At 42.3% G+C, this 27,749-nt stretch overlaps 1 protein-coding gene across 12 annotated transcripts in view; it reads right to left on the reverse strand.

The window, feature by feature from the left end:
- Positions 1-27,749, reverse strand: part of Magi2 (membrane associated guanylate kinase, WW and PDZ domain containing 2) — a 1,273,508-nt gene that overhangs the window by 81,163 nt on the left and 1,164,596 nt on the right. For 6 of the 12 annotated variants that reach the window (XM_087206547.1, XM_087206545.1, XM_087206543.1 and 3 more), the window contains 4 exons: positions 25,831-26,005; positions 24,652-24,825; positions 20,944-21,163; positions 19,547-19,690 (listed from right to left, as the gene is read on the reverse strand). In XM_087206547.1, coding sequence (XP_087062673.1) covers positions 19,547-19,690; positions 20,944-21,163; positions 24,652-24,825; positions 25,831-26,005 — 713 coding nt within the window. The remainder of the gene's footprint in view (positions 1-19,546; positions 19,691-20,943; positions 21,164-24,651; positions 24,826-25,830; positions 26,006-27,749) is intronic. The other 6 variants (XM_021253974.2, XM_004839744.4, XM_087206551.1 and 3 more) reach the window with 1 other exon arrangement.

Genomic DNA, 27,749 nt, shown 5'->3' on the forward strand with positions numbered 1-27,749 from the left:
AAGCAAAAGTCACAGGCGGGTCACCAAAGGACTGTGTAGATTAGTTACAGAAAACAAGGCAAGGGCCAAGCCTGCTATTCATCCATGTGGTTTCCTTAAACCTCCCATTAAGCAGTGGAAAGCCTTTTACAAATGAAATTCTACTAGAGAAAGGCAATCAATAAAACACAAGGGCAGCGGAGGAGGTGTGTTTAGACCAGGGGTGTGTGGAGCCAGCACTCGGTTCCCGTCAACCTCACCCCATCTCTCCCTGCTTCCGTCCCTACCCCAGGGGTCTCTGGAGCCCTGAGGATTGTCTCTAATCTTTTCCATATGATAAAAAGGTACTTGGGAAAAGGGCCATATCTTTCGTCCTATTTTATGATGCTGCCCCCACTATCAGAAATTTGCCTCCTCTTTCCTAACATCTACCTGTTGAAGGCCTATCAAGACCCATTCAAACCGCACCTCCTCTACGGAATCTCCCAGGGTATAATTTATCTCTACTGTTCCTACAGCAGGCAATCAGTATTTCTGGTACAGGGACAGGAACCACGTGCTTCCCAGCTTCTGAGATAATCTCAATTTTTGATGTTAAATTCTGATATATTCTTGGGCTCATTTACTTCTCTGGTCACATTTCAGTTATTCGTTGTGAGAAATGGTGGTGGTGACCATAGCTGGTATCGCAGTTAGTCTTGTTTTCGTGTTATCTATATAGACATTATGTCCCCAAGAGCGAGGATTGCACCATTTCATCATAAGCATCCCTCTTCCCCCCTTGTTTTCCCATTATCCTCATTGTTAATTTATCAGTGGCCTAAAATGTATGATGCAGTGTTATACAATTATATTAATGACTGCATTTAGTTATTAGACAAACTCTTCAAGACAGGTATGCAGCTTAACATTTATGCTACTCTGCCACCCACAGTGCTTTGGACGTTTCTCTGCAGATTCCAGAAATGTTTATTCTGATAAATAATGAATAAATATGTGCTCAATTGCTTAGAGGTGAAAGCATGGAAAAAGTATCCCAGAATATATATGGGCTGTGAATTGAAATTTTCTCTTTCACGCTTGCATGCTTCTGAAAAGGACTTTATACTAGTATTTAGTGCTATCCTAACTCACACTGGGAGTTGAGAGCAAAATGAATTACTGGAATTTTGATTTTCCTGGCAGTCGGTGGGTAAAGAGGCTGGAAACCAAACCACTACAGATATTTCTCTGCGATGCTTGATGTCTGAATCACACTGAGTCACATGAACAGAGCACGGACCCAGTTCTGTTTCACTGACACACACCTTTGGCTCTGCATATCACTCCAGGTCGGCGCACTACTGGGCTACTGTGGAGTGAACCCTATGACACTGGAGGGTCATGGCCAGTGTTCCTTGGTATCTAGGAACACTCTTCCTTGGCCCTGCTCGTGAGGAATGGAGCAGGGAGCAGCTGATGAGGATCTCCGCAGAGGACTGGATGAGGGGAGGAGCTGTCTGACAGGACAGGACAGGGGCCGTGACACTCCTTGCTACAAGCTAAACTCCCGGGTTGTGGGGAGTGCAGAGTGAGACGGGCACTGCGAGGTGTCCAATGCCACAGCACCCTAGTATTTGTGCCAACTCAGAAAATGGCTCTGAGGACCTATGAGGTGGAAATTGTGCAACGAAGTGGAGGATAGAGATGATGCTCTATTTTCACATGTCAAGGTACTTATAACCTAATATTAACATTTACAATAAAACAGAATAAACTAAATGCTGTGGTCGAATATTTTTTGGATGGATCTCTATCTGAAACCATATATAAAAGCCAATTCTTTTACTGTGGATTGAAATGTGGGAGTTTCAGCTTTAAACCTTTTAGAAAAAAATGCAAGAGGTGATTGATATATATAATGTTTAAATATAAATCTATTACAGTAAAAGACACATTGCCATTAATCCCCCTCAAGATATTCTCCCTAGCTTCAAACACATTTATCCCATCATTCTTGCCACTTTACGAAGCAGCTCTGCAAAGTCCTCTTTTGTGAGTGTCCTTAAGGCTTGTGATAAACAGTTCAGTGCCTGCTGCTGCCCAGCGTGAGCCAGTGGAGAGCAGGATTGCAAAAACATGACGCTGTGTCCCCGTCCAGCTTATTCACTGGATCTGGCACTGTGTGACTTCTGACTCTTCCCCAGAGTCAAAGTGATCATGAAAGGTCAGTGTTTTGAATTGATGCAGGACACTGAGGCAGCCACAATAGCACAACTAAAGACACTCACAAAAGAGGATTTCCAGAGCTGCGTCAGAAAGTGGCAAGAATCATGGGATAAGTGCTTAAAGTGAGGGGGTTAATGGCAATGTGTTTTTACTGTAATAAATTTCTAAAAATTTAAACATTTACAGTGCTTTACAATCACACTTTATATGACTTCATGAAAGAACTTTTCTTTTTTTTTTTTTTTCTGGTACTGGGGATGTAACTCGGGTCCTTGTGCTTGCAAGGCAGGTGGTGGAACCACTGAGCTAAATCCCCTGCCCATGAAAGAACTTCTTAAAGCACAAAAAATTCAAGAAGCACAGAATATTATTACATTTGATTCCACAAAATATAAGAATTTTAGGGATTAAATAAGGCCTTGACCATGCTAGGCAAGCACTCTACCACTGGGCTACACTCTTAGCTAAAAGATATTTCATAGAAAGGAAAAAGAGTTTGCACAAACTTGGAGAATATTTATAACACATATAACTAACAAAAATTTAATATCCAGCAAGTAAAAACCCAATAAAGGAAAGACTACAATAACAGTGCAAATGTGGGCAAGAAATGTCTCTCTCTTTCTCTCTATACAAATCACAGAAGATGAAAATTACTCAAACACAAAGAGATGTTCATTAGTAATCAGGAGGATTAAAACCACAATGATAAATGATTTCATATCCACCACTGCAACAGAAATTTAATATCAATTTTATATCAAATGTTGACAAGACCTAAAGCAATAGGGACTCATGTACTGCAGTGGAAGAATACACATATTTGAAAAACAGTTTGAAATGTTTTCTGGCACGGTTTTGGAAATTTGAATTTGCTCAGACCCCAAAGAATTGTATTCCTATGAATACACTTAAGAGAAAATCTCCTGCATATGTCCCAGGGGACCTGCAGAAGCATGGCTTTAATAGCAACACTTTTAATGCAAAAAAACCCCCCAAAACCCATGGGAAAGCACTTCATATACTTTCTACTTTGATATGTTTCCTAATAATGATGTAACCAAAATGTGTTATAAGAGAGGCATGGAGGGAGCTCTTCATCTGGACGGGAATGGGCAGTAAGGGGCCAGGACTGGCAAGGGCTTCATGGTGCCGTTAGAACTGGTCCTCTGCAGGTGATGGGGATCTAGGACAGAAACGGACACTGCAGAAGTTCCACTTGGGAAGGGCAGGGCGAGGAAAGACATGAAAATATGTGGAACACCATCGTGTGTCCAGGAAACAGCGACGGGCAGAGCCTGAATTGGGGGAGTAGAGTAGGATGGGAACTACACTGGGTCCGACAGTGAGCCCTGCACCCACTTTCTAATCTTGGGAACATATTTGGAATTCAACCTGCAAGCAAAGGCAGGTTGCTGAATACTTTTGAGGAAATCGGTGCTTTGATCACACCTGTGACTTAGGCATATAATTCTGGTAGCTGTGTGAAGCGTGAATGGGAGAAATGAAAGGCAGATGGGATTTACCTGGATCCTGGAATAGTTCAGAATAACGAAGACAAGGGTCTGCACTGTGGCAGTGGGGGTGGAATGAAAGGACAGGGTGCATGGTTTGGTGTCTCATTTCCTTTTCCTGAAGGTATGTGTCTGTTACTTCTGGAAACACACAGGCTGAAGCAAAGTGCACCTGCTTCCCTCTGGCCAGCCGCTGCTCAGGACTGAGCGCACTCCGCAGTTGAACAGTTACTCAGCAGCCTGGCCCTGAGCCCCTCTGATATGAGGTACACCTCCCAGTTTGCCCTGGCCCTCTCTTCTGGAAGAGAGAGAAGAAGTTAGGAAGCCACATTTGAAAGTGACATTTGCCTACGCTCCCATTAATCCTTCTCTTTGCTTACTTATATCTGTCCTTCACTTCCTTCTCTGGCTGTCATTCTCCCAAAGTTATAAATGTAAGCAGAGTTATACAACCTGGTCGAGGAGCCCTTTTTCTTCTGCAAGAGGCTAACATTGCTGACACTGTCCTAAAGACTAGTGGTATATTCACCTCCTTGGCAGATAATTACACAAAGACATGAGACACTGAGATGGTACAAGAACTGGTGGCTGGTTTGAAATGGAAAATGAGTGCCTTGGGCATTTACCAGGAAGCTGGCCATTCAGGATGGGGATCTAGGAGGAAACCAGTCCCTCATACCCGCACCTCCCTGAGACATCGCCTGCCATGGGGATTGTGCTGTGTAATATGGGATCACACAGACGCCGTGGGTCCCAATATAGAGAAGAAGCACTCATTGAAAAGCAAGCATCTTGTCAAGTTGAGCTACCCAGGAGCCAGGCACTGTCATGACCCTGTCATCATTGGGAAGGAGGCAGCAATGCCATTTCTGAGTGTAACGTGGCAGGTAGGAGGAAGCAGCCGTACAGACAGGAGGAAACGTGGTCTGAGGATGCTGACTGCCAATATGGGTAAAACTCCTGGGTCAGTACAAAGAAGAAATGTGACCAACCTGAGACTCAGACTTAAGAATATAGTACCCAGGGTCCCCCACGGGACTGTGAAAGACAGGGTTTCCTATGGAATCTAAAAAAGTGACCTCACAGGGCAGAATGGTGGTCAGCAGAGGATGGGGTGGTTAGGGAAAGAGAGGAGATGGGAAGCTGTTGGCCAAAGGACACATAGCTATCATTGGAGAGGGGCAAATTCAAGAGCTGCACCATCTAGCAAGATGATTGCAGTTACTCATAACACACTGAGTTCTTGAGAGGCTCAAGGAAAGCTGGCGGACTTGTTCTCACCACACAGAAGGTAACGATGTGGAGCGATGCATTTGTTAACTAGTGACACTCACCAATTCCACAATGTGCATATACCTCGAAGTAGCACTGTGTACACTATATATACATACAATACTATCTGTTAATTTGACCACAAAGTTAAAAAAAAAGATTAGAGTACTCAGCTCTCTATATATCCCGAACTTCTCTTCCATGCTAACCAAATCCAGGATCAACATGCATTTTATGCCCGTTTTCTGATCTAAACCCAAAAGCAGAGGAGAACTGGGCCACCAGAGGGACCACAGAAGAGGGGGAGAGAAAGAATGACAACATATCTTCAGCAGACAGCTAATTCACATAAACACTGCTCTATAAAAAGGAAGAGGGAGGAAATTTTAACTGACTCACTGACAAAGACTAAGAAATAATGGGTTAGAATAAAAGAGGAAACAGTACTCTTGGTCTTCCAGTGATGGAAGAGGGAAGGAAAGTGTGTCCTCTCAGGGCACAGCAGTGTCTTGTAAACTTTTTCATTCTTTTCCATAGGAGGAAAAGCAATGGATAGTTAAAATGCAAGGACTTTCCCCACTTCTAATTTATTCAATTTCTTGGATGTCTCTGCATGACAAGATGCAATCCCAAGCTGACCCTTTGATTCCTTACCAAACCTTTAACTAGTGAGGCTGCTTGTAAAATGGTCCAAGGCTGGGCATCCAATAGAAGAACAAACAGAGCAGGAGACGGACCCCTTCCTGCACATGATAATGAGCCCCTGAATAATCCACAGGGGAGCTGTCGCCCAGCAGCGAGTGGCTGTCCCACTCCTGTGGCTTTTCTAATCAACACACCTCACTCCTCCACTCCCAAAAGTAACCATGCAACTCATTTCATGCAACATTACTTGGTCAGACTCCCCAAAGCACAAGGTACAGTAACAGATCTGATCTCTGTGAGAGGTTTCTCTTCTCCTTCATAGAAGGCCTGGAGCAAAGCTTGAACAACAGAGCAAGACTGGCATTGGCCGAGGGTCTGAAGGATGAGGCCCAGCTGAGAGCGAGTGGGCATCTAACGACCCGGCCATGGTGACATGGGAAGTGCTTGCTTATAGCTGTTGAGGCTGACCAAGTCCCAGCACCCAACGTGATGAAACACCATAATGCAGGGTCCTTCAGTGGTCCACCTGAGCTCATAAACTGCTTTATTTTCCCAGGCAGACTGCTTCAGGCCCCACTTAAGTACTTGCCATCGCTCTTTTCTCTCGCTGTGGTTGCATCAGAGTCCAAGCTCACTTATCTGCACTGCCCTGGTGGGCTGAGCTCTGCAGAACCTGTGGCTGCTGCTAAGCTCTGCTTGTCCCTGCTGCACGCTTCTCCTTGCGTCTTTCCTAATGGGCGCCTCTGCACCTGTCTTGTTATCTTTATTCTGTCATGTTTTGTATAACCCGAGCTCTTTGGGCTCATTATTTCAGGCTTGACCTTATTTTACTTTATTTTTATTTTTCCTTTGTCATCCATGCTGCTGACAAGAAGTTCATATAAGAGGAAAACAAGTCTTGAAGTGTCTCATAGTTTAAGATTAAAAATTGTGGGCTGGGGATTTAGCTCAGTGGTTTTGCTGCCTGCTACGCAAGTGCAAGGACCCGAGTTTGATCCCCGGTACCAAAAAAAAAAAAAAAAAAAAAGATTAAAAATTGTTTTGAAGACAGATGGGAGTATTACATATACTATCTCACCGATACTGCAAAACCTGTAACAGTTAAATATATCCTAAAAACGGTGGTGTGTTTACTCTGAGGCACTTTATTAAAAAAAAGAAAAACTACAAGCTAGCTGAATTTCCATATGTATTCTTGGTTGCTTTGTTCTGTTTGTTGTGGTGCTGGGGATTGAATCTAGGGTGAATATTAGACAAATGCTCTACCACTGAGCTACACCCTCCGCCTTTCAAAAACTATGGTGAATATTTAAATTAAAAAATTATTACAGTAAAAGACACATTGCTACGAATCCCGCTTAAAGCTCGCGCTCCACTTTGAACACACTAACCCCACTGTTCTTGTCACTTTGTGGAGCGGTTCTGAAGCCCTCTTTCGTGAGTGTCTTCAGTTGTGCTGTCATAGCTGCCTCGGTGTACTGAACTGAGACAAAACACTCACCTTTCATAGTCATTTTGACTTTGGGAAAGAGCCCGTCAGGCAGTCCAGATCTGGTGAATGAGGTGGACGAAGACACATCCTCATGTTTTTATTTGACAGAAATTGCAGTAAATGTTTTGATTAATGACATGGTGGTCAAAATATATGGTGAATGTTTACATTTAAAAGTTACTGCAATAAAAACCACATTTCTATGAATCACTCTCATTTTAAAACTGCAAATACAGTGGTGAGGCACAGAATCCAGTTTTCACAGATTTCTTTTTTCCAGCACAAACACTGAGACATAAACATTTCAAAAGGTCTGGGAGGCCTTTCAAACACCTCTGCGTTCGCCCCCTCTGCAAGTGTACGGGACAGGCTAGCGCAGTTTCCCGGCATTGCCGGCTGGGAACCAGAACCCGCTGGCACGGAAGCAGCTTCAGTGATCCCCTTACAGCCAGGCCACCGTCCGCTCGCTCTTGTGTCTACAGCGAACGACAAAAACAAGGTGGCTGGACTTCTCATGATGCCTGTACTTCTTTCGTTTGGCCTGCTTAGCTTTTTTTAATTAAAAAAATTTCAAGTCTAGCTATGTCTTAAAAATACAGACTTTTGGGGCCGGGGATTTAGCTCAGTGGTTTCGCTGCCTGCCTTGCAAGCGCAAGGGCCCGAGTTCGATCGGGCCGGGTGGGGGTGGGGGTGGGGGTGGGGGTGGGGGTGGGGGTGGGGGTGGGGGTGGGGGTGGGGTATACAGACTTTTGGTTTGTCTTGAGAAATTCAAGACTTAAATGAAGGAAGCAGCATTTCTACAGGCCGGCAGTTGAGCTGCGGCACTAGGGGCTACGGCTCTCTTCTTTCACTAAACATCCCTTGCAAGCGTCTGTGGCATGCGGATCTGTGACATCCTCTTCCCTTGGTGAGACACGCTGGCCCAGCAGGGCAGCTCTGGTGCTGAGGGGGCAAAGTGTGGTTGAGGATGAGGAGAAGTCCAAGCCCTGCTTTTCTCTGCCTAGGACCCGGGAGTGGGTGGGAGCCCTGGGTCACCTGGGTCACTTGGAGACCATGCCTTGGCTGTGCAGTTCTCAGGCAGGGCTGCAGCAGTGCAGTGGCGAGCCCTCAGTGGTGGCTTCGTGGGTGGGACGCACACAAGTGGGGAGTGGCCTTGGAGAGGGAAGAAAGGAAGTGTGCTGCACAACAGCCGCAGGGGGCACATGTGAGCCTCTTTGGGGGCTTCTAGACGGGTGGCTTCCTGCCAGCTCCAAAACCGGAATTAGTTTTAGCTAGCATAACCTGGAATGTGTTATGGTCTAGCTCCAAAATGTTCCCCAAAAGTCTCGTGTAGAGGTAAGGGTTTGGGAAGGTAACGGGATCATGGGGCCTTATATTCGCCAGTGGATTAGTCCATTTGTGAGTTCACGGCTGACTTTCGGTTAGGAGGTGGGCGTGGTTGGAAGAGAGAGGTCACTGGGGAGGCGGCTTGAGGCCGGCTGCCTGCGGGCTGGACCCACTGAAAACTGTGAGCCAAATAAACCTTCCTCCTTTAAGTTGTGTAAATACCTGTACCAGGTATTTAGTCTCAGCAATGGGGAAGAGACTAACACAGAATGCTACTTAAACTTCTGTTTCTAGCAATATGGTGGCCTATCTACTCCGAATGACTTTGCCACTGCTGAACAGGCAAGAGGTAAAGAATGCTCTGATGTCAAAAACAAAGTGAAAATAAGACTCCTGGAACACAAATGCCAAAGTTAGCTTAACCCAGAAAATACCCATTACTGGGAAGACCTCGAGTTTCCATTTTGATGGCTAGGTGACAATGACAGAAAGTCAAGCATAAGGTCAAAAAATAATGGGAAGTCTTATAGCAGAGACCTGAAAGAACCACAGCTCCAAAAGACGTTCAAAAGAAGGCAAAATAATTGTGAAAGACTGAGATAGAAAAGGTGGAACTAATACAAAAGGAACAAAATAAATGATAGAATTAAATAAAAATATTAATAAAATTTATATAAATTGGCTGAATGATCTTGGTGAAATATATTGTTCAAAATACAAAATCCAGTTCATAGACCAGAGAAGCATATCAAATATAAAGACATAAAAAGATTTAAAGCAAAAGGATAAAAGAGATGTACCAGAGAAAACCATTGTTCTTATGCTAATAATAGACAAATCAGACTTGAAAGCAACAAACCATTGGCAGAGATATAGTAGGTCCCTTCATAATGATAAGATTCAATTCACCTTGAAATAAGATGGATATCTTAGTATCAAACAACATGGCTTCAAAGGATACAAAGTAAAAACTGATTGCTTTTCAAAGAAAAATTCACAGATCCATTGGCAGAGTGAAGATTTTTAAGAACACAGCTCAATATTTAATAGGCCAAATATACAAAATTTATTAAGAATATAGAAGGGGGGCCGGGGATTTAGCTCAGTGGTTTTACCGCCTGCTGCGCAAGCGCAAAGACCTGAGTTCGATCACTGGCACCAAAAAAAAAAAAGAATATAGAAGAGCTGAATAGTATAATAACCAAGCTTTATTCAGTGAACACATTTGTAGCACACCACCCTTGCATGTGCAGGTCTTCTCAAGTACACATGGATCGTATACAAAAAGAGTGAACACGTTAGGCCAAAGATTTGAAAGATTGAAACCATACAGAGTATATTCTCCAAGGACAATGGAATTATGCTAAAAAATCACGAGTATAAAACTAACCAGGAAATCCCATACATTTAGAAATAAAAAACCAAAACACCTTTTAAATAACTTATGAGTCAAAGAAGAAATCATACAGGAAATTATAACATATTTAGCATTTAAAATAATGAACATGCTGCATATTAAAACTGCAACCTTAAATTCATACTTTATTATTTGACATGAAGAATGCCTAAGAATTTGAGCAAGCCTTGAAGAAATCATATTGGAAATAGGAATGCATTTAGAATTTAAATAATGATCATAAGACATAACAAAACTACAGTCTTAAACTCATACATTATTAGCAGAATGCAGAAATCTAGAGAATTACTGTTCTAAGCATCCAACCAAGGAGCAAGAAAAAGGGCAGCATACTACACTCAGGAAAATTGGTGGAATTAAATGAAATATTAAATATAAATAAACACAATGACTAATATATAAGCTGGTTCTTTGGAAAAAGTAAAAGAAAATGGACAAATCTCTGCCATGATTAATACTGAAAATATATAAAAAATAGTCAAAAGAAAGAGGGACAGAAATATAAATGCTGCATGCACTAGAAATAGGGGATGCTATAAACACTTTGAACAGTGGAGCTGGAGTATGGGTCTGTGTAGAGCATGTTCTTAGCATGAAGAAGACCCTGGTTCAGTCTTCAGCATCACACCCACACTCAAAACACAAAAGAAGACAAAACAAAGAAACCAACTAACCAATGACAAACTCCCTCAAACACTGAGAACTAAGATGAAACATGCAAATTATTTGATAGATGTATTCTACCAAATATTCAAGTATAATTCTCAACTTATAAAGTCTTGCCTAGTATACAATAGCAACAACAGAAACAGAAAAGATTATTCCATTTCTCATTTTATAAGGCTAGTGTAATGTTACTTATCAGAATCATTCAAGGATCCTACAAGAAAAGAAGATTATAGGCCAGTCTTACTCATGAATGAATATATATTTAAAAACTCTACAGGAAATAACAAAGCTGAATTGAGCAATACATAAAAAAGACACATCATGCATAAGCAGGGCTTTTCCTAGGAAATCAAGAATAATTTCATAAAAAATGCATTACTATGATTAATCATATTAATTAACATATTAAAGAAAAAAGAGCAGGTGATACTTGCTATTGATGGTACAAAAATAGATAAAATTTAACATCTATTCATAATAAACTCTCCTAGCATATTAGTGGATGGAAACATTCTCAATCTGATAAAGATTATCTATAAAGACCAATTAAACATCAGGTTTAACAGTGAAATGTTAAAAGCATTTCCTCTGAGATAATAAATAAGCCAAGAGGGCTTGTTTTGAGCATTTCTACTCAGCTTCATACTTGAAGTGGAGCCAATGAAGTTAAAAAAAAGATAAAGATATGAGAACTTAAAGCACACAAATAAACTTTTGTGATTTGCAGGAAATGTCATTATTGTACAGAAAATCCAGAGCTACACAGGTAAATTAGCCAAATTAATAAGAGAGCTTAGTAATTTTGCATGATGCTGTTGATCAATATAAAAATCAATTGTTTTTAAAAATTAACAAATAATAACTAATTTTAAAATTACATTGAAAATGCTATACTCAGAGGAAGTACAAAGTTGGAGGACTGACAATATAGGAATTAAGACCGAGTGGTATTGGTGAATAGAAGTATCAAGGGAACAGAATAGAGAGCTCAGAATAAGCCTACAAAAACACAATCATCAGTTCTTTGACAAAAAGCAAAGGTAATAGAATAGAGAAAAGATAGTCTTCAAACTGGTGGTGGACCAACTGGATGTTCACAAACCAAAAACCCCAACAAGAATCTAGACAAAGACCTTACACCCTTCCCCAAAAGAAAAGTAACTCAAAATGAATCACAAATCTAAATGTAAAACAGAAAACTATAAAACTCCTAGAAGAAAACATAGAAGAAACTGTAGATGACCTTGGATTTGTTGATGATATTTTATATGACTCCAAAAGGCAAAATTCATGAAAGAAAGAATTGATAATCTGGACTTCATTAAAATTGAAAAATTCTGCTTTCCAACAGACATTGCCAAAAGAATAAAAAGACATATCATGGACTGGGAGAAAATACTGTAAGAGTTATATCTGAAAAAAGACTGTTTTCCAAAATACAGAAAAAAATCTTAAAATTTAACAATAAGAAAATAACCCACTAAAAATGGGCTAAAGACCTTAACAAACATCTCATTAAAGAAGAAAAACAGATAAAAATTAGCATGTAAAAAGCATGTGGGAGAGGGGGGTAAAGGGGTGGGATTAGCTCAGTGATAGAAAGCTTGCCTAGTTTATAAAAGTGCTCAACACTGGCACATCAGCACCTCCCACCAAAGGAAAAAGAATGAAAAGAAAAAAGTCTCTACATCATGTCAAATTAAAACAACAGGAACTAAAGACGTACATTTGAAAAGTAAAACTATCCAACTTTTTTTTTCTTTTTGAGACAGGGTCTCATTTTGTAGTTCAGGCTGGCCTTGAACTCTTGGCGATCTTCCTGCCTCAGCCTTCCGAGTGCTGGGATTACAGACATGTGCCACCACACCCAGCTCAATTTTTTGAAGGTATAGAAAGAGGTATCTAAGAGTATGTGATGAGAACTGATTTCTCAAGCAAGACACAGAAAATGGAAACTATAAAGGAAACAGTGAAGTCAGTTATGTGAAAATTAAGGCCTTGTCTTTACCAAAGAGCATCAGAAAGAAAGTGAAACTACAGGCCATCAGCTGGAGTTAGATATTAACACCCTATTAATTGATGCAAAACTATTACCAATAATATAAAGCACTTCTAAAATCAATATGAAAAGAAGAAATAGTCAACAGAGAATGGAGGGAAGAGAGGCACATTTATTTTTTTGCTTAATAGAGAACACAACAGTCCAATTAATATGAGAAAAGATGATGAACATCATGTGTAATCAAGAAATGCCAACTCACACCTAAATGACGTCATTTTCCACCCGCCAGAATGAAAATTTAAGTCTGAAATACAATTTTGTGAGGATATGAAGACAAACCTGTTTACACAGTGAGTGCAAGTGTAACTTTGTACAACCGCCCAATATTTTATGTTCCTTAAATGTGTATCTTCCTAGGTATATGGTTCAGCCTAGAAAAGTCTTACACATGTACAAGGATTGTATTAATTACAAAAGCTGGAACAATTTGCAACATCCACTGAAGAGTAAACCTCAACCACAGAAGGGGAAAATATATAACTGTCATAGATTATTGCACACTGACCCAGTGAAATAATTTATGACAGTAATAATAATAAATGAACTAAAGCTTCATGTACCAACTTGGATGAATCTTGCAAATAAAACAGAATAGAAATTGGATGGGGATTTGGGAATGGGGGAGACGGGAGGGAGGGAGAGGTGGGGGAAATAAAAAGGCTCAAGATGCGCTATGTATGTATATGTACCAGCTCTGCACAATGAAGGCATTCACTGTGTATCACAAACATATACTAATAAGAAAAAGGGGACAATCCTAAAAAGCAAACCACAGAGCAACATGAGCCGTCTGATTCATTTGTATAAAGTTCATAAAGTGTGCATAAGTAAGGGGCAGAGTTGAGAGGCACACAAGAAGGAATGCCAAGAGCATCTTTATTTAGGCTGCTGGTTTCCTCTGGGATTGGAGGGTGGGAGGGAAACGGAATCAAAGGAGACTGGCAATGTTTAACCATTGGTTCAGGAGTGCTTGAATCATTGCTAGTATTTCATTCCTATTATGTATGTTAGAAATATCCTTGGAAACCCAAGAGCTACATCCCAAGCCCCATTTCACCTTTTAAGAACAGAGCTGCTCTCGGGCTGGGGATTTAGCTCAGTCGTTTCGCCACCTGCTGCGCAAGTGCAAGGACCTGAGTTCGATCCCTGGTACCAAAAAAAAAGAACAGAGCTGCTCTCCATTCAGATTCTTTTAACTTGTCTACCAGATTTTTACTGATGCACTTAGAACTAGTATTTTTTGCTCCAAATGCCTCACATTTGGAGACAAATGTACCTCTAAATTTCTCATATTCTCTGCTTTGCTGAGTTTCACCAATAAGATATTTTGTATGTTCATTATTCTTTGCCTGTGTGTTCTATTTAATTTCAGTTATTAATTAGATAACATTTCCAAGAACATTTTACCAGAGATTTTACCATCAGTTAAGAAAATTTTATCTGCCTCAAATTTGTTAGGCTATTTTACAGACAAAAAAGTTTTCCCCTTACAAACACATCTAGTTATGTCATCTAGTAATTTATTGTACTTTTCCTTAAAATCTGAATGTCATTTCTGTTTCTTTTATGATATTAACCTTTTTGAGTAGCTGAAGACAAGCAGTCAGGCATGACAATTAATGCTATTTCCCATTCGCCTTATTTTTTGCACTAACAAATTTTTGTTTTGTTAGTTCAACTTTTTTTTTAAGGTGAGAATCAAAGCCACAGCCTTGCAGATGTTAGGCAAGCATTTTCCCACTGAGCTACACCCCCACCCCGCCAGTTTTTCATACATCAGTATTAATTGCTGTTGAAAAAGCATCTAGTAATTAAAGTCAAAACTTGGTGCTTTTCACTTATGTTTTGATAAAGTAAATATTTTCTCTGATTCACATAGTTTTTCTTGGTGTTTATTCTACCTGCACTATTCTACCCACTCAAATTTTATTCCATGAGTTATTAATACTTGTCTCTCCCTTCCCGTAAACTATCACTTCATTCTTTTGTCTTAATAAAAATATATAATACCTTCTGATATATTTCTTCAGCTTTCCCAACAACTCTAAAAAGTCTATATTATTATTCCTATTTTTTAAGAAACTGAAGGTCAGCAAAGTGAAAATATGCTTCTAATTTCAAGTTTGTGATTTTGGAGGCTGAGAGCAGAGCTGAGGGTCTGAAAAACTCAAAATAGTAATATTTTCGGTAAACCTTCAAATTCATTTATTTAGTTAATTTTATGTTTGTGATACAAGGGTTCTAGACCCTTAAATAGACACCTAGCTGATCTTCTGAAAACCAGTTTCTCACATCCTCCCCTGTGCTGTGGCTTTGGCTTGTAAATTTGACTCTCAAAGGGAGCCAACGCTCCACTTTCTCACTGAGGTTTGCTGCTGCTGCACCCTTATACTTCGAGAAAACTCTTAGACCTCATGTAGTGGATCCTCAAGTTACAACCAGCCTGACATACAAACAACTTGGGTTAATTAGGTTAACAGAAGATTCACCTGCCTCTTGTTATCTATAGTGTGTACCCAGGGAAACATCCAGATCTCAGATGTAATGACTTACAACCAACTTGAGTTACAACCAGCTCTCGGGAACTGATTGTACTTAGATTCTTGCTTGATCTGACATTTGTCATCAGGCAGAAAGAATTTACTTGATACACACACACACACACACACACACACACACGAGTAAACACAATGCTTTTTTTTCTGGTACCGGGGATCGAACTCGGGTCCTTGTGCTTGTGCAGCAGGCAGCGAAACCACTGAGCTAAATCCCCGGCCCCACAATGCTTTTGGAAGAGAAGAAAATAAAAACTTCGGTGGGAACATTTACTTGGTTTGAAAGGCAAGCCCTAATTTGCTGAAATAATTCTTGCTGTCAGCACCCAGGCACCAGAGTGAAAGAAAAGCAATCAAGCCCGAGTGAGACCACTGAGCTGGGACCTGACTCTCAGCAGATTCCCAAGAGCACCGGGTGGAAAGCTCACTGGCATTTTTCTTGGCTACCTCTTGGCTGCCTAAGGACAAGCTCTACAGGTGGCCATGCACAGTTCCCCGGCTCCCAGTAAGGGCGGGAGGCCCCTCCCTCCACGGTAGCAAGCTCTACCACATCTCCCCCACGTTTCGCTGTGTTCTTAGCAAAGCTCTGCCCCACCATCTCCTACAGCCAGACCCACACAAATGTCCCAGGACAAGTCTCAAGCTCAGAGGCTAACATCTGGGGCATTTGTTCACAGGTGGTATTGTTTATATCCCCAACATAACGGCACAGCAATTCATTCATTGTTACTGGAAATGATTTTACAGAATCACCTGGCTCTTTGGTAGTAATTCTGACTTGAACCGTTTTACTGTACTGGATTTAATCTTAGGTTGACTGCTATAAGATCATTACCTGGCTTTTCTCTTCTAATCCTGATCATGAGAATGAAAAAATATCCAAGCCCTCTATTATTGAGCCCAAGCCTCAGCCCCGCCACAGTCTTTGTGTGTTTAGAGAAGCAATAAGGGATTGAGACTGAGGAGAATGAACCATGCTATCAAAGAGAAATATTCCTGAGTATTTCACAGCTGGGAAGAACTTGGTGCTCGTGCCTCTTCTTTTTTTTTTTTTCTGATAACAGGGATTGAATTCGGGACCTTGTGCTTGCAAGTCAGGTGGCGGAACCACTGAGCTAAATCCCCAGCCCTCGTTTCTCTTCTTAAGCTAATTTTTAATGTTAGTCCATGAATATCTAGCACACCTAGTTGTCTTGGGAGTCTTGGAAATCCACAGACCAAGCCATAGTCCCTGTGGGTAAACAGCTGTTAAGTATCTTCTGCAGTTATCAGTTCTGTATGTATCTGACACCAATAGGATCAAGGGAGAACCTTAAATAAAATGAGAAATGGTCTCTATTGTTACTGTGAATTTTCTAAATTGGTAACCTGTTATCCAGTTTATGCATTACTAAGATAATCAAACCATTAAGTCACACAAATATTGACAAAACCCGGTTCTCACTGAGAAAATGGAAACATTATCTGTGAATTATTGTTAATTTTTGATAAGAACAAATGAAGGTAGAAAAGATTAGCTTTAAATGATCAAATATAATAAACATAAAAATAAAATCTGTTTCTCTCACCAGAGAGACATTTCTAGGTAAACGGATGCACCTTGAGACCATACTCTGAAGTGAAATAAACCGGACACACACGTTTAAGTACTGCATTGTTTCTCTGGTGTGAGAAACCAAAAGTGTAAATCAGGACCAAAATGTACAACAGATATTGTGAAACGGGAAGAAATTGTTCAATTGGAGGAGAACTAAGGAGGGGGGAGGGGGAAAGGGAGGAAGGGAAAAGAAAAAAGAATAGAAGGAAAAAATGGAAACAAAGCCTTTGTAAATAAGGAGGGAAAAAGGGGTAGAAGAGGGGCATGGGAAAAAAAGCAGCAAGCTGTATCAGGTACAGGTACAAATTCCCTATGATGAACGCTATCATTATGTGTACCTAAAATGCACCAAGAAAATTAACTTAAAAATAAAATCTGAATTATGTCCTGTGATCAAAGAACAATTGTTGATCTTTAACTTTATATATCCAAACTACTGTCAAGTTTTGAGAGCAGATAATTATGAGCCCTGTCCAACTTGCATATGAATTCTCTCCTTCCACTGACACTGCTGAGAAGTTCTCTACTGCAGCCGTAAGAATAGAATCCATGAGTGTGAAATTCCCCAACCACTTGAATATCAACCGTAATCCATAAATAGCAGAAAAAAGTTTTCCATCTTTCCTGCCAAGCTCCTGGTCTTATCTTAAAGATCAGAGATAAAAATCAACCAGTTAAATCTGATTCATGAAATTTCTGTGACTCTCAAGTGGCTGGCTCATTTTTTTTGGAGAATTAAATGCCATATATATTAGTCCAAGATAAACTTTTCCATTTTTTTTCTTTTTTCCTAGTACCAGGAATCGAACTCATGACCTCGTTCTTGCCAGGCAAGTGTAGTGCCACTGACTTAAATCCCTGGCTGTCCGAGATAAACTAATCCATGCTACCTACAACTGGCCATCATAGCTCCTTTCAGGTAGCTTGTACGCATAAAGAATGGACTGCTTTAAAGAATGGTATGAAAAAATGATGAAATATTGTCCATTTTAATAATCTTTGACCAGTGTGAAAAATACCATTTTCTGAAACTCAAGTAGAAGACTCATTTTTATCACCTGGCAGAAAATAAGCATCATTCATAAAACTGAGCACCTGCCTGCAGAATTGTAAACCTGTGTTTATGTGGCTTTATAGCCTCTGGAAAATCCCTGGAACAGCAAGGAAACCTCCCTTAGTGCGGGTCTAGGGAGGATTAGCCACGCACATCCTACCTGTACCATACCTGTGTCACGACTGAGCCCCCTTGCTGGTGGTCCTCTGACTTCTGCTGGCACCTGACTCAATTGGAGGGGTTCTAAAAACAGCCTGGCTTAGCTAGTGAGAGTTCCTGGCTCAGGTGTCTCCTCCGGGCCAGAGAATCTGCATTTCCCTGGGAATGTAGATGCCCCAGGCCATGCTGAGAAAGCTGCTCTGGTTTAAATTCTGTTGCAAAGAGCAATCTTTCTATACAAGGGTGCTTCTCTATTTAGGTGTCTTTGCCTTGGCTCTACTGTATACAGGCACTGTGTTTATTCAGCAGACCTCTTGTTAAAAATGTAGCCACTGTTCGGAATTCAGGGAGGCCACCTCTGAGGTCCACAGGGCATACTTCCGCAGGGCTTTCGTTCCACTTGTAGTCTTAGTGTTGTGTTGTCTTCAATTGTGCTGGAGAGGTTAATTTTGTTTTACTCACTCATTCATGAGCTGGCTTTGTAGCATGTTAAGAAAGCACCCTTCTGGCTTAGAGGAAGGCCGAAGCACCAGGAAAGCAAGTGGAGGTCTCTCCCAAGCTCACGTCTAGACGGTGACAGGGCAGAGGGGGACAGGGCAGGGCCGCCAGTCTCGGAGCAGCTTGCCCAGGCTCCCATCTGTCAGAGGATTGCATGGAGAGGAGGAGAGAAGTAGGCACGACTTCATTCTCTCTAATTCTGTACTGTGGATGATTCTTAGACTTGGGAGTGAGAATCGTAGAAAGGGTTGGCTGGGTAAGAAATAATGGGTTCAGGTGCCCATGGACAATAAGTGGGAGAGGCTGGCACAAGCACCTGAGGTTCTAGATGGCCAAAGCCACAGCTTTTCTGTATTTCCTTACAGAGCAAGGAGGGAGGGTAAGAACGGATCCTAGATTTCATTTATAATAATAACGAACCTGTATTGTGGGCTTACTTGTTGCCATTTGAGGGGGGGAGAGAAATTGTCTAATGTTCTATATTATCAAGTTTTGTACTTTTAGATGAAGAATCAACTACTTCATCAGTCTCACGCTTCGAAGCAACTATGACATTAAAATATCCACTCCAACTTACCCTCTAATTGAAGTTTCTAATTGCTATCATTTTTAAGGACAACTCTATCCAAGAAACCTAATTCCCTTTTCTCTCCTACAGTTTCTGACTGCTCAATATTAAAAACAAAAGACCAGTCAATACAAAAGAAGTATTTCCAAAGAAACATAGGACTTCCAAAGAAAAACCAGGGGAAAGCATGAAATAAAAAATAAATTTCAAAATATTCAATCTCAATGAAAATGGGATCATCCAATCACAGAGAAAAGTTATGGAGCCAAGTCTGCATTTCAAGCTCTTTCATACATTTCTTTACTCTGTCTATTTTCTTTTGTTTGTTTCTTAAAAATGACAATTTTTAGCTTTATCAATTAGAAGATCATCAGAAAAATGAGACATTTTTAAAAATGTTTGGACAAACCTTTAAAGAATTGGGTCCTGGGATGGAAAGAAAGCCTATTAGGTGGCCGCTTCAGAGCTCTTCTAAAGCCAGGGTAGGGTTTCCACTAAAACTAGGCAACTGCATATAGAGTCTGTTCTTACCCTCATTCTCCCGTTCCTGACTGCTGGCCCATCTTCTGCCAATCTCAGCACGTACAGATCCATTTTGTATTCCCTTCCTCCACGAATGCTGAATCCAAATCCTTTGGCTCCTTTCTCCATGTCCACCGTGAAATAATCAAAATCCTTTTGGGTTGGGGAGAAAATGCAATAAACAATCATTTAGGATTAGAGACGCTGCTAAGGTCCACTTCTCTGTTCTCCTTCCCTCTCAGAGTTACCAGGTGCCACTTGGGTGATGTGATCGCTCCCAGGTTTCTGATTGAGTACTTTGGAAACTGTATGGGTGGTGGTGGTGGTGCACGCATGTGTGTAAATTACAGAGCTTGCTAAACAGAAATGTGAAATTTAATGAGATCTGAGTGTCCCAGTTGGTTGCTGATGGGGGTCTTACTGAATATCAAGTTGACATATACAAAATCAATTTCTTTTTTTCTGAAAATGCAGTATGTCTAAATTTTCCTCATCGTCACTGTTCTTAGACGCTTTGTGGATAAAGATGAGTTTTAATTCATAATATAACACAATGTAATGTGATAGAGTTGAAATTGTACTTAATTTGTATCTTGGTATCTAGTTTTCTGGCAGTGAGTATTTACTAGATATTAAGCTCTGGTGTAAAAGACTTTCATAACTGTTGAATCCTCATCTTGGCCTGTAAGCAAGCCTGTCTCTTTAGGAAACTGAAGCTCAGAGAGGTTGAGGAAAGCACCATAAATTACATCCCATATCAACAAATACTACAACTGTACCTTGGCTGTGTACCCAGGACCCCAGGGCTTGTTGCAGAGGTTGAGCACTAGAGGTTGAAGCCAGGCCTGGCTCTACCTTGGCCCGGAGGCTAGAGGCTTGGTCTTTACCAGAGTGGGCAGTAGAGGGCCATGGAAACAGTTAGAGACCTAAAGACCTCCACTGCTGGCAAATGCCACACCTTCTGCATTAGTGGTACTCTGAAGTCCCAGGTAAGAGCTATTTCTTTTTTCTTGTTTGGTGCTGGGTGTTGAATCCAGGGCCTTGTGCATGCTGAACAAGCTCTCTATCACTGAGCTACAGCCCCACCCCTAAAAGGGCATTTTAAAAACTTTGACAAGCCAATGGCCTGGGAGTTGGCTGCTTAATATCAGCAGGGATTAGTTCATCCCATTACTCCCACCTGCTACTGATGGAAGGGTGGATAGTTGGGTGGATGGTTCGACTGTTCTGGTTTATTCTGAACAGTTATTTATCCAGTGCAGTTTAGGGTGCAGGCGTTACCCTGATGAACTAGGCACAGCACTGCGGCTCTCTACCCCAGAGGGTGTCCTTTTCTGCCTCCCTCCTTTTTCATTCCTTGCCCTTCAGGAAGGCTCGGCCTGGCATTTGGAGCCAGGCCCAGGTACCTGGGGCTGCCTGTAGTCTGGCAGCGGGTACTGCCTGGTGTCTGGGGAGTGCTGCCTGTAGTCCAGCAGGGGAGGCTGCCTGTAGTCCAAGGGTGGAGGCTGCGCGTAGTCCCCTCCTGGGGGCTGCCTGTAGTCCAGTGGGGGCTGCCTGTAGTCCGTGAATGGAGGCTGTCGGATATCTGGTTTCACATCTTGTCTCGCCTTTACTTCTGACCTGTAACTAAGTAAGTGGAAAGGGGGGTTCTTAGGCTTCCCAGCTTCTAAGGAGACCAGAACAATCCCATGACCTCCACACAAGGTCAGCCGTAGAGCCACAGGGGCCACTCCTACTCGTGATCTTGCTGAACATTTAGGATTATGAGAAGATCAAATAATAAGTATTACTTAAACATCTTTGACAAAGGCCATATTGTGTACTTTCAATTTGGCTCTTCAAGAAATCAAGATAAAATTGTGGTTCAACCAGAATTTTACGGAAAAGGACTCATGGATAGCCCTCTTTCACTTTGGCTATTTGCAAATCTAGGGAGTTAAACACTAACTATACATTCTGAAATATTAATCTGTCCTAAAACAGTAAACCAATTGTCTATTGTCTAACTCCTTTCTCTCTTGATCTCTTACACACACTTACACACACACACACACACACACACTCCTTGGCAGATCATTCATTACTTTGTGAAAACATGATCAAAATGATCTCTAAATACTTTAAAAGTACATAATTAAAGGCTATCTTAAATTGCTACGTTGAATCTTTTTGAATATTTCTGAATATAAGTATGGACTATTAATCAAGTAGAAAGACACTGGACCACTGATAAAATTCAAAACATATTGCACAGAAGTTTAAATACTAGCTATCAGGATGAGTATCAGATACTACTGCAATCGTAAGATGGAAGGGAAGGCAAAAATGTTTATGTCCAAAATCTTTCATCTCTTTAGACATTAGTTGCTAATAAACACAGAGCTAAAAGTTTAGTACTCTTTTTTAAAATCCAAAGTTCTCTAAGCTTGAGGCGTTTCCTAATTCATAGAGGGGACTAAAACAGCCAGCACTTGCTGTTGTGCTATCTTTATGTAGGTAAACTGAAAAGTCATCATCCCGATGCAGAGGTCTTTTAAATCTATACATCATTGCCTGTTGCCATGGAAACAGGATACAATGAGCTACCCAGGAATGTAGGTAGATTAAAAAATGTTTTATACAATAACAATTTCATCTAAGATTAATATAGAAGGTATGAGGAATTGAGAAAATAGTACCAAGGAAAATCTCAAATGTCTTAGGAAAAAATGTTCAAAACAAGTAGAAATTTTACCTTTAAGACTAGATGGTTTCTTTACTGCTTTATAGTCTCATTGATGCTGATTAGTATTAAATATTTTTAAAAAGCACTTGCAAGAAGAATTGCTAAAAGTATAATCTAATATTTGGTGAGGACACATTGAAAGTACAGGATAATTGATATGTTTATCTGGAGTTCTTGGAAGGGGGTTAGTAATGTAGTTATTTTAATCAACCCTTTGAATAGGTCTTATTTGTTGCTTAACCCTGCAGAGAGGAGACATTCCTTTTGGGAGTTGCATAATTTGGGCCTTGCTTTATTCCTCAGAAGTCCGCTCACCTACGGAGAGGGAGAGTGTGCATGCTGAGAGCAGAATTATTTAAATATTCTTTGAATAAGAAACTTAGCTACGCAAATGCAAGCGTTAAACAAAAGGAATCGAACCAGGTGGCATTTGTCAGTGTGTGTTGGTTCCTTCCTAGAAATAGCTTGCTGGTGCTTTTGATGTCACAGTGTTTTAAGTTCTAGCACAGTCACTTTATTTTTACGATGTGGTATTGGTATGAAATATCCATTTTGTGCTCCATTTCCAACCAGATGTGTCACAGGGTATAACCACAGAGGGTGTAATGCAAGAATCTCCCCGAAGACACCAATGATCAGAAACAGGAAATGTTGGAACTTGCCACCGCTGTCATCCAGCCCACCAAGCATCTTTGCCCTGACCAGTGCCATGTGCCAGAATTGTAAGTAGAACTGCACACTGAAGAACTCTTTAAGAGGGAAAAGATAGTGTTTTATGAGTGTCACTGACTTTTAAGGGAGCCACACAGTGGCTAGGCCAAAACTTATGCTGCTTTGAATATGTGAAGCCCTTTATGGAAGACTCAAGATTATTAAAAATATACTCCTTGAAGTTTCTTTACTTCTGAAAGAAGGTCATCAGTATAACTCTTTGCAGCTATTAACTGCTTTACTAAGGAGGCTTAGAGATGACAAAACAGACTGCTAATGGTAAGCTCTAGGAAGTTTTCAGGGTATGAAAAAGTTCTGGGACCAAGAAGCATTGCCTATGTGAGAGTCTGTATTGCGTAGCCCATCAAGGATTTGCTTCCAGCCATGGGCATCTAGGACGCAAGGTCTGTGAAAGAAGTCAATTTCCAATCCCCTTCCTCTGCCCTGGCTACACTTTAAATCATAGTGAAATACCAATTGTCCTTGCTTGGGAAGGTTCATTCTGCTATCTATACTAGTTCTGGAATATATTCCATAATGGCTCCTTTTAAAAAAATCAACAAATGCTTCTTGAATAGTATTTTACTTATGCTCAGTTAAAAACTGTTTTGTGTTTCCTAAGCACACACCAAGGGGATGTTAACAGACCGAGCAAAGGGCAGAAGGGTATGTGTGTCATGGGAAGTTAATGCAAGAGTAAAGAAGAGGACAAAATACTGCTCATTCTAACTCATGAAATAGAAACTTGCAAGCAGATTGTCATTTTCATCTACCCCACTTGTACATGGGAACTGGCTCAGTCTGATATGTAGGTGGCCGTTCTTTGTACAAACGCACTTGGCACATGGCTGTCTTGCAGACAATTCTAGCCTGATCCAGCAAAAGGCAAGAGTTTCTCCCCTGATGCCATGAGCATCTCTCAATGCAGGTATGAAGAGGTTTCTGGTATCTGTAAGATTATTGAATCTCTTCACCCCTAGGCCAGTGAGCCACCACTAGGAATCAAAGAGTTAAGCCAGTAAATCCAAGTTCTGGCATGTAAAATTTCTTAGAAATGGAACAAGCACTTCCCAGGCTGTTATTACTGAAGCAAAAGAGAACTCTGGGCAAATATACTGGGGATTTATAAAAATCCGGATCAGATCAATCTGTTAATCCCAGAGTTAGGACGTATTTTATTCTGTAGTCAGGAAAGATATTCCAAAGACTAATGCTGCTGTGATGAGGTATTGCAGATAGGATCTGACAGTAGCCTTATGGAGCTGTTGCTGTTGCTCTCCCCACAGCACCAGGACATACGCTCATGCTCTGACCCTCACAATAAAAGAACCTTTCCCAGGGGAGCAGGGGTAACGGGCTAAGTGCACATCAAGGGGAGGAGATGGTTCTCCACCCAAGGCTGGGGTCACCCATCCATGCCGGAAGCAGCATCCATGTCCAGGGAGCCCCTGTACCCTGAGTATGATTGCAAGCTAATCCACAGTAGGAAAATCAAGAAGAGGAGCTGGATGCTGGCTCAGGGTCTGCTAGGCTCTGAAGTCCTCCCTGCTGGACTCAGGATGGACCTCGGGGAAACCTGGTGCAGTCTGTCCAGATAACACAACGAGAACAGACACATCTGGGGCTTATTACCCAGGCCCCTGGGACGTCCCCTTCTTATGGCTTGTCAGCTTCTCACCTCTGAGTCATTTGCTTTACAGGGTGTTTCTCTCCCCTGGCCTCTGTTAAAAACATGAGCGGCTGAAGACAAGCAGACATGTGCTTCTCCCTGAAAGCACCTGAGTAGAGGTTTGGCAGCGGGGCCCAAGGAAAGGCTCTGTTCTGTGATAGTGCGAATGATGAGCCCAGAGAACTGTGGGATCAGAAACAGAGTTTTGGTCACCTTCGCCAGCCCAGGAGGCAGGACAGGGAGCAGGTGCTCGGTAAACATGCGGACATGGGCAAGCCTGGAGAAAGAGGTGTGTCCTCAGAGATACGGCGCGAGTGGACCTGCTTTTCTTCTGCTGAAGACAGAAACAGCACACGGAAACACGTCTTCATCTTTGTCTGGAATGGCCCAGCCCAGCCTAGGCTCCCGGTTACACACAAGTCACAATGGGAAGACAATGCCATTTTTTGTGACACTCCCTTCTCTATAAGTGCAGACTGCCTTGGTCACAATGGTTCATGATGCCCACGAGCAGGGGCCGGAAGACCCTCGCCAGACTGCAGGTGGGTGGATGCGACCCACACAGGAGCAGGGTGAGCACCTAGCGATGCCTGCACAGCCTTCCTCACCTTCCTCCTTCTGAACCCCTCCTGCCACCAGCCGCCACCTTCATGGACCAGTGGGTTTCTGCAGTCACCTCCTCACTGCTGCCCGCTCTGCCCTGCCCAGCCTCCTGTCGGCTCTCTTGTGGGGCAGACAGTGAGATCTTGAAAAGCAAATTCCATGAGGTCAGTCATCAGCTTAAACTGCACAGTGACTTCCCTGGGACCCAGATAAAGATCAAAACCAGTAAGGTGCTCACCGAGCCCTTAGGCTTGGCCCTATGCGCCCCTCGGACTCCATCTCACCCCACGCCCCTGCCCTCTGCCACCTGACCTTGGTCTCCTCTCGTCCTTCCTGGTATGTGTTCTTTACTCTTGACTAGCTCATTAAGCCTGAGCTCAGCGTCTCTCCAGGCAAGGTCCTCTTGTTGCGAAGGGCAGACATTTGGTTCCATTCGCTGACAGATCCACGTATCCCACACACTCAGCATCACGCAGGGGCTCACACTGTCATCTCTACCACATCAGAACCTCTCTCCCTGCCTGCGTCCTGTTTCCTCTCCCACCTCCCCTGCCTCTCACAAGCAGAAATGGCAGGAAACGTTACCTATTTTCATGTCCTTGCAGCTGAAGTGGCTGAGGAGGAGGAGGCTGGGCCACAGGGCTGTTGGGGGTGGCCAGGCTGGGCTGGGCCAGAGGGCTCTGCTGGGCCACCGGGCTGTGCTGCTGGGCCATGGGGCTCTGCTTCTCGGAGCTGGGGGCCGAGGCGGGGCTGTTGAGCTCTGTGGTGGGAACCAAAGCAGCAGATGAGGTCAGAGGCAGCCAGCAGTGGTGACCCTGCCTTCTCCCATGATGCAACGCTTTGGCCATTTCCGTTTCTGCTGGGTTTCAGACAGCAGGTTAAACTTACCAAGTCCTAAGCCCATCCTGGAACGAGTATCTGTTAATTAGAAATGCTACCCAGCAAGGTGACAAACAGACTCATGTCATTTTGTCGGAAGAGAAGATTACCGAAAATAAAAATGAAAAAGCAAACAAAAAACTCAACCAACATGAAACAAAAACACCAGCCAATTAACCAAACAAACAAAAAAACCCTGTTAAAACTTGGAAAAATAACTCAGAGGAGCAAGCTCTAAAACGTATTCTATTTTCCCAGCATTGTTTGCTGTGAGAAAATGTTTTAGCCACCACGTTTTGACTGTAAAGAGGTGTCTTAGCAGTCTTTGAAAGCCCAGGTAAAGAACTAACTGTAAAATGGTAAGCAGTTTTACAATCTCTTCCTCAGTCCCTTTTAGTAACATTGCCTAATAGCCCCCGTTCTCTGCAAAGGAAAAAATCCTGGACCCACGAAAACTCAGAAAGCTGTTTTTTTCCCCCCCAAAACTGCCTCTTGGCTTTTTCCCTCTAATACCATCAAATTCACAACTGAAATTATCGCTGTATGTTGGGGTAAGGGCAGGAAGCACATTTCAGACTGGGAAGACTGAGAAGCCAACTGGATTTTCAGTAAGCAGCCTGCTTACAGTTTATTTTCACTGAATATTTTATACACACTGGTGTCTGCAGATAACAGGTTAAAAACCCATGGTCATTGAATTCTCTCTTTTCCTCTCATTGGGTGACAAAAGGGAGGTGATCTACTAGCGCGCCGTTAGAGCGCACTCTTCCCTCTTCTTTTCTCATCGCCCCAATATTTTACATTACTCCCCACTTTGATTAGGGTTTCTGGGCATTCTTGCCATTTTGGCCCAGAGAATCCCCGCCCTGGCTCTGCCCTGTGTATGGGGCTTTTAGCAGCAGTTGTGGCCCCCACTGACTGATGACAAGTGCACCCTCACCCCAACCACGACAGTCAAAAACATCTCCAGGCATCACAAATGCACCCTAGGAGGTCAAAATCACCCGGGTTGGGCCTTACTGCTTCACACTTAAAGTCAGGTGGCTGTTTAGCCATCTGCTGTCTACACCTTGGAAAATCCTGAAATGGAATGGGGAAGTGGCTGAGTGACAGGGTGGTGTTAAGTGCGGCTGTCAGCCTCTGCTCCGGGCTGCTTGCCTCCCTTTCTGGGGAGTGCCAGGGACCGAACTCTTCCGTATCACTAATGAGCCAGCAACTCCAAAGCAGGAATGAACGTGTGTGTGTGTGTAGAAATGGTGACGCGTGTGAATTAGTGCTCAGAACAGGGCCCCTGAAGGCATGGCTGCGAGTCGGGGTGTCCCTACTGTGAGCCTCAGCGGGATGGGGGGCAGATCGTGGACAGAGGAATTCAGCAGGCCAGGTGACACATTCTTATCAGATGTCACATTTCCTAAAGGAGCTCTTCAGACCACAGAACTTCTTCAAGCTTTTCAAAATCAGACTTTGAAGAATCCTCCAGAGATTAACTGTTAAGACACATAGGTTTTTTCTTTTCAGGTTTGTAACTCTGTCTGCTCTGTTGAATGAGTTCTGGATTAATATAACCCTAAAACCAGTAGTCCCAAGCCTGAGGGAATGATCGGCTCAGCCAGTGGCTTGGGATT

The sequence above is a fragment of the Heterocephalus glaber genome, unplaced genomic scaffold (genome assembly GCF_053883595.1).
Source record: "Heterocephalus glaber isolate CG9 unplaced genomic scaffold, H.glaber_assembly_v1.0 deba00000676, whole genome shotgun sequence".
NCBI lineage: Eukaryota > Metazoa > Chordata > Mammalia > Rodentia > Bathyergidae > Heterocephalus > Heterocephalus glaber.